Below are 6,427 nucleotides of genomic sequence, written 5' to 3'. Positions count from 1 at the left end.
TTTATTCCATCTAGCTCCCTCAACTCTCATTCCGTGACCTTCTTAACTCCCTTCCGTTAATAAGTCATACTTCGCCGTTAACATTCAGTTTTCTCATAAACAGTTAGCTGACATGTCATAGTAACGAGAAAATAAATGCCAGGTGGCAATTTTTTGAAAAAGAATGCAGTTCCCAAATCAAAGAAAACCGATTTGATTGAGAAAACTCATTTGACTCAAAATCAAACCGAGTATTTTCTACAATAATAATTTCTATTTCCTCATTCATTTCTTGTCTTCATCCTTGTCACACTCACTGACTCACTCACACCAACCCATAATTCAAAATTTTCACCAATCTCAAAGATTTCAAGCACGATGAACTTTTCAAATGAAGTTTCTAGCTTGTATGGTGGGTAGTAGCAAGTTTGGTGTTAATTAAATCAGATCTTGGATATTTTAGTTGCCCTTCCTCTGAAAATTGGGGATTAATTAGGTTTAGAATCAGCTTGATGATAAGTAGTTGGGTCTTGCATGATTAAAAAAAATAAAGCTCTTGATGATTTGAATTTTGGAGATTTGAGAGACGTTAGGACTATGTTTTTAATACCGATGGAAACAAGATTGCTTTTCTATTTGGGTTTGGTTTTAGCTTGGGCTGAGTTGCCGATTAATTTGCCATAAGTTGACGTTTAGATAGACGATAGTGGCTATATTTAATCCATGCCAGTGTTAACGGATTGTTAACTGCCACGCAGAAATTTTTAACTGGAAGGAGCTACAGACGTCCCGGAATCAAAGTGTAGTTGAAGGAGCCATATGTAGGGTTGGCAATTTAGATCCGATCCGTGGATATTCGATTCGATCCGGTGGATCGGATAAAAAATCCGATTTCGTTGCGAAAAGTCCGCGGATCGGATCGGATACGGATATGGAAAATTATTATCCGAAAAATCCAATCCGATATATTATTATAGTAATATAAATATAAATATAATAGTATTAATATTATTATTTTAACAATAAATACAAAGTACAATACACATAATTCCTCTATTTTTTAGTGAATTTAATTAAAAGTAATGTAAAAAATAATTAAAAACAAAAATATTTGTGTATATTTGACATTTTATAATGATTAAATTTAATTTTTTGAAATTCGGATCAGATTTTTATTTTTTTAGCGGATCGGATTCGGATACTAGTTGTGAATATCCGCGAATCGGATAATAGCATCTGGATTTTTTTTTAGATCGGATCGAAGAAATTAAGAGAGTATCCGATCCACTCCGTTGCCAATTCTAGCCAGATGGGGAAACAGTGGCGGAGACAGGGGGCTGGTGAGACAGGGGGCTGGTGTGCCACGGCAACCCCCTGTCGGAGAAAAAAATTACTTTGGTATAATAGTTTTTTTTATGTATATTGTATATGTAAAGTATTTTGTGCACGTAATACACACGAGCAACAGCAGCCTAGATGGTTAGCCCGCATGCTTGATTTTGCTACCTTTTGTTGCACACTGGTTCGAATCCCAGCGTACCCATTTTTAAATAATTCCTTTCCTTATTATTTTTACAGGCTTCCAGTCCTCCCATTTCTAATTATTTTTTTTTCCTAATTACTTTTACAGGCTTTATTTTCTTATTGAGGTCTTTCTTTTTTCTTAGGTTGTTTTCCGTCTCTCAAAATTTAGACACCACAATAATATTATGTTAAATTGTTGATATCATCAATAAAGAATTTTTGCGGTTTTAAAATATTTTAATGTAAAAAAAGTTCGTGGTGCGACATAAATTTTAAACATTTCATAAAAAAATATATCTAATATTATATCATATCAATTTAAATATATATTATGTGAATTAACTAATTATTGACGTATTATATTCGACATCTCGATGTTTGAATCCTGACTCCATCATTAGAAGAAAACATCATAGTTTGGGAGGACAAGTGTCTATTTTTTTTTTTAACCAAGGTTGTCTTTGAATTTTGTTATGAATAGTAGTTGAATAATGACACTGTTATTGGAGAAGATGACCAAATACTAGTAATAATAGAGCTAGCAGGGAGATAACCACTCCCTCCCATTTGCTTAAACGAGAAATTATGTAGAGACATTTTCACGTACTCTTAAGAAAAGAGCAATAAAGCTTAAAATCCTTGATGGATAAGTTAATTATATAAATAAATGGTATGTATGATGGAGGAAGCTTATTTGGTATCAAAACATTCCCAAACAATAATATTGGAATATACTATCTCCATCTTAAAATTAGACATGAAATAAGAAAAAAAAATAAAATATATATATATATATAAATACATGTATTTTGACACTTACTAAGTTTTGGCAATTCACGTGCATTATAACTTTCCATTTTAGAGGGGAATTTCCTTAAATGCCTATCTAAATTTACGACTAATGATTCCCGTCACTGTAGGGCGTTTCGGTCATTTAATTTTGTCCACCGAGTCAACCTCGGCGTCCGCGTAATTGAACATAATCAATTACGAAATTTCCTCCATCGATGACCCCTTTCTTATAAGGGTTACTTCTCTTTCTCTCTAACAACACTAAGAATCCATTTTCCACACTCGGAGAAGAATTCAGACTCACAAAGAAGGAAGAAATGGAGAGACAGCCTTTACCGAACAGCGAAGCGGATCCGAGAGAATTCGATCTGCCCGATTCGTATTCGGATAGTAGCTTTGCATTGAGCGGAAAAATAATGCTTAGCGCGATCGTAATCCTATTCTTCGTCGTCCTCGTCATGGTTTGTCTACACCTCTACGCTCGCTGGTACTTAATTCGGGCGCGTCGCCGTCAGGCTTCTCGCCGCCGACGCGCCACCAGTCATAACATCATCTTCTACGACAACAATACTACTACTTCCGCGAATGCCACGTGCGGTCTCGACTCGTCCGTCATCAACTCCCTCCCCGTGTTCACCTACTCCGACAAGGAGAAACCTCTCGATTGCGCCGTTTGCCTGTCGGAGTTTGAGGAAAATGAGTCGGGTCGGGTTTTACCCAAGTGTAATCACAGCTTTCATATCGAGTGTATTGACATGTGGCTCCATTCTCACTCCACGTGTCCTATGTGTCGTGCTCCGGTGGAGCGTTTCACCGAAAATCGGGATCAGGTTGTCCTGACAGTACTGGACGGGTCGGGCATCGCAACCGTTGAACCAGATTCATGTTCGGATTCCGGGTCGAGTTATGAAGAGAAAGTGGCGGGCACGTCGTCGTCGTCTAAACCAGCACAAATTGATATACAGAGAAGAAATCTGGAGGAGTTCGAGAACGAGTTGAATAGGGGAGCCTTCTCGCCGGCGAATCAGTCATTCAGATCGCCGATGAGTCGGATGTTGTCGTTTACGAGGATGCTAAGCAGGGAGAGAAGGTCAAACGCCACCGAATTACCAGACATCGAATGCGGCAGTCATAGTAGTCGTAAAGATCAGACTGAGGCTGACTCGGTGGCAGCGACTCAGTAAATAATTAGCAAGCTAGACAGCCCAATTCGAATTCTTTTTGGTAACCACAACCAACCAGCTTACTTGTCTCGAGGTGTGGGTTTAATGCACACGTGGCAATTTGGCGGCGGCGTCCATTGACCGAATCTAAATAATTCCCATGTTCATTTGATTTTTGCTTTTTGAAGAGATGCATTGTATTGAACATATTCTTGTATAGATGTCTCAAGTATATAAAATTCAATTTACGGCATTCCATACCTTGATTTAAGCATCGTGTTTCTCCCCTTTACCACACGAATATTATTTATTTGAAATAAATATGACAAATACCTGGTACATGATATTTTTAAATTACACAAAAATTAAAAAAGAATTCATATATTTTTTCATCAATGTTAACATAAGTTTTGATAAGTTAATACATCATTTTATCAAAAATATTTTTAATAAAACCCACTAAGTTATGATTTTAGGAAAAAAATAATAATTTTATTAAATTATATCCCTCCTTGAATAGTTTTGATGTTTTTTTTTACTAAACATTTTTAATATGTCAAATTAATATTCGTTAATAAAACGCTATATATCGAATATTAATTTGACAATAAAATTTATAATTAAAATAAATTTAAAATCTTACTATTATCTATTATAATCACTAACTATATTCTGTAAAATTTATCTATTATAATCACTAACTATATTCTGTAAAATTGAATTGTACACGATTCAATTTTGGCCTGAAAAAATTATATTACTTATATCCGAAAAAGTGGAATTTTAATTAACCTCATCCCTAATCCACCCTACTTCAATCCATTTTTATAAATAAAAAAAAAAAAAAAAAAGTAAGTTGTCAAACACCAATCTTGCTTTAACATATCATAAAAAAAAAAAAGTGATATTTATTCAATATATAAATAGATGACGTTTTTGAAATTTTTTATATCTTTAAATAATTGACGTTTTAAAAATATCAATAGATTTTTCTAATTTTTATCTTTCCAATAACTTTACATGCACATATAATTAATATTATAATAGGGAAAGAGAAAGAATAAAATTATATAGTAAGAATAATTTATATATTGAATTTAATTATATTGATATGAGTAAAAAATAAATATCATTGAAATAGTATAAAAAAAGCCCTTAGTAAGTAGTATCACGTTTCAAATTTGTTAACTATTATTTCCGTCTTAAAATATATGATATTTTAATTTTTATAATAATATAATTTATATTAACCTCAAAAATAAAAACATAACGTATTTGAAATGAAAAGAAAAATAATTAGTAGAAAAATAGTAACTACAATAATTCATGTTTGTCGATCGTTATACTATATACAGTACTACTACTATGAGTGAAATGTAACGTAAACATCATCACATGACATCAGTGTTGACTGTTGAGCGTGGAATGGGAAGATTAAGAATTTGATTAGTCTTAAATTATCGGCAACACTACACTTTATATCCTTTTAAATTATTTGCGACACTATCGTTAAAAATTGTCACATGAGACTAATTTTCGTTAATTTATTTTACGTGATATTTTAAATAAATTTTAACATGACACGTACAATGTGATGTGGAAATTCACCACATGTCACATACAAATGCCACATGATCAATAGACATAAAAAATCGGTTCAATCAGGTTCATATGCCATCTGTTCGGTCCGGTCCAAAAAGAACCGGTTTGTACAGATTCAAACCGGTTCGGTCCAACCAAACCGGTTAGTTCATTTAATTTTGATAATTTGTTATTTTATAAAAATTTTAAATTTTCATTATATTATAAATTATAAATAGTTATTAAATTCAACTTTTAAATTTACATTATTATAATTCTTTTGTAGTTAAATATTCGTAAATTTTTATTATAAAGTAATTTAATATTTTTTAAAATGCATGTTTATTTTAAAGTTACTAAAAAAACTTTAAAAATTAGTAAATTAATTTATTAGTAATTATTAAATTAATTAATATTTGTAAATTACTACTACAATTACAATTGAGACTTGATAGTATAATAGCAGATAAATTAATAGGATCGTTAAATTAATAATTTTTCCGCTCCTTAAATACGATTTTAAAGATAATTGTATTTCGATAAATTAATAAATTTTAACGGTCCGATAGAATTAATTTAAAGAGATTCAATGCGTACCTGCGTCTAGAAATATATGCCTCTTTTTTTATATAATTAAAAAAAAATATTTCTAGACAAAGCTAGTGTAAATGCATGTTTATTTAAAATTACTAATTATTTTTTAAAATATTATTTAATTTATAATAAAGTTTATAAAAATTTATTTATAAAAAATATTTAATTATTTTAAAATATAAAAATTTAATAAAAATTTAAAATAATAAATTTATAGAAATTAAATTAATTAACCGGTCCGATTCGTTTGAACCGGTTCGAATTTAGACCGGACCGGTTTGAGTATGAACCAGACTGAACTGATTTTCCATGTATATTGTTCATGTGGCATTTGTATGTGACAAGTGATAATTTTTTTCATATCACAGTTCACGTGTCATGTTAAGATTTGTTCAAAATGTCACGTAAAATAATTTAATGGAAATTGGTGCCATACAAAGTTGTCAAGAACGCAGTTCCAAGTACGGAACGGTGGGATATCGTAGGAACGTAAAACGTGGGTTCGTAAACGAAACGTAGTTCCTATCGTAATACTAAAAAAATTAATATATGTATAGAATATCAAAAATATCATACCCCCTCCATCCCAAATTAGATGCTAATCTAAAGGATTTCACACAAATCAATAAAATATGTTTTTTAGTTCATTTTTTAACATAATTCTAATTGTATAGATTAAAAAACTCTCATGATGGATATGTGGGTGAAGATGGTGAAGTTTTGTGAGAGATAGTACATGAGGGACATGAGAGTGAAGATGGTAAAGGTGGTGAGGGTATAATGGAAAAACATAA

The 6,427-nt window shown here is 31.6% G+C and overlaps 1 protein-coding gene across 1 annotated transcript; it reads left to right on the top strand.

The window, feature by feature from the left end:
- Positions 1–2,612: 2,612 nt before the first annotated feature.
- LOC139885274 (RING-H2 finger protein ATL2) lies at positions 2,613–3,479 on the top strand. The gene has a single exon (XM_071869197.1). The coding sequence runs from the start codon at positions 2,613–2,615 to the stop codon at positions 3,477–3,479; it is 867 nt and encodes a 288-aa protein (XP_071725298.1).
- Positions 3,480–6,427: the final 2,948 nt, after the last annotated feature.

The sequence above is a fragment of the Rutidosis leptorrhynchoides genome, unplaced genomic scaffold (assembly GCF_046630445.1).
Source record: "Rutidosis leptorrhynchoides isolate AG116_Rl617_1_P2 unplaced genomic scaffold, CSIRO_AGI_Rlap_v1 contig92, whole genome shotgun sequence".
NCBI classification, from domain to species: domain Eukaryota; kingdom Viridiplantae; phylum Streptophyta; class Magnoliopsida; order Asterales; family Asteraceae; genus Rutidosis; species Rutidosis leptorrhynchoides.
This window is presented reverse-complemented; position numbering and strand designations above follow the sequence as displayed.

What these genes read in the sequence shown, in the direction of transcription:
- LOC139885274 (XM_071869197.1), top strand. Translation starts at nt 2,613, where the DNA reads ATGGAGAGACAGCCTTTACCGAACAGCGAAGCGGATCCGAGAGAATTC.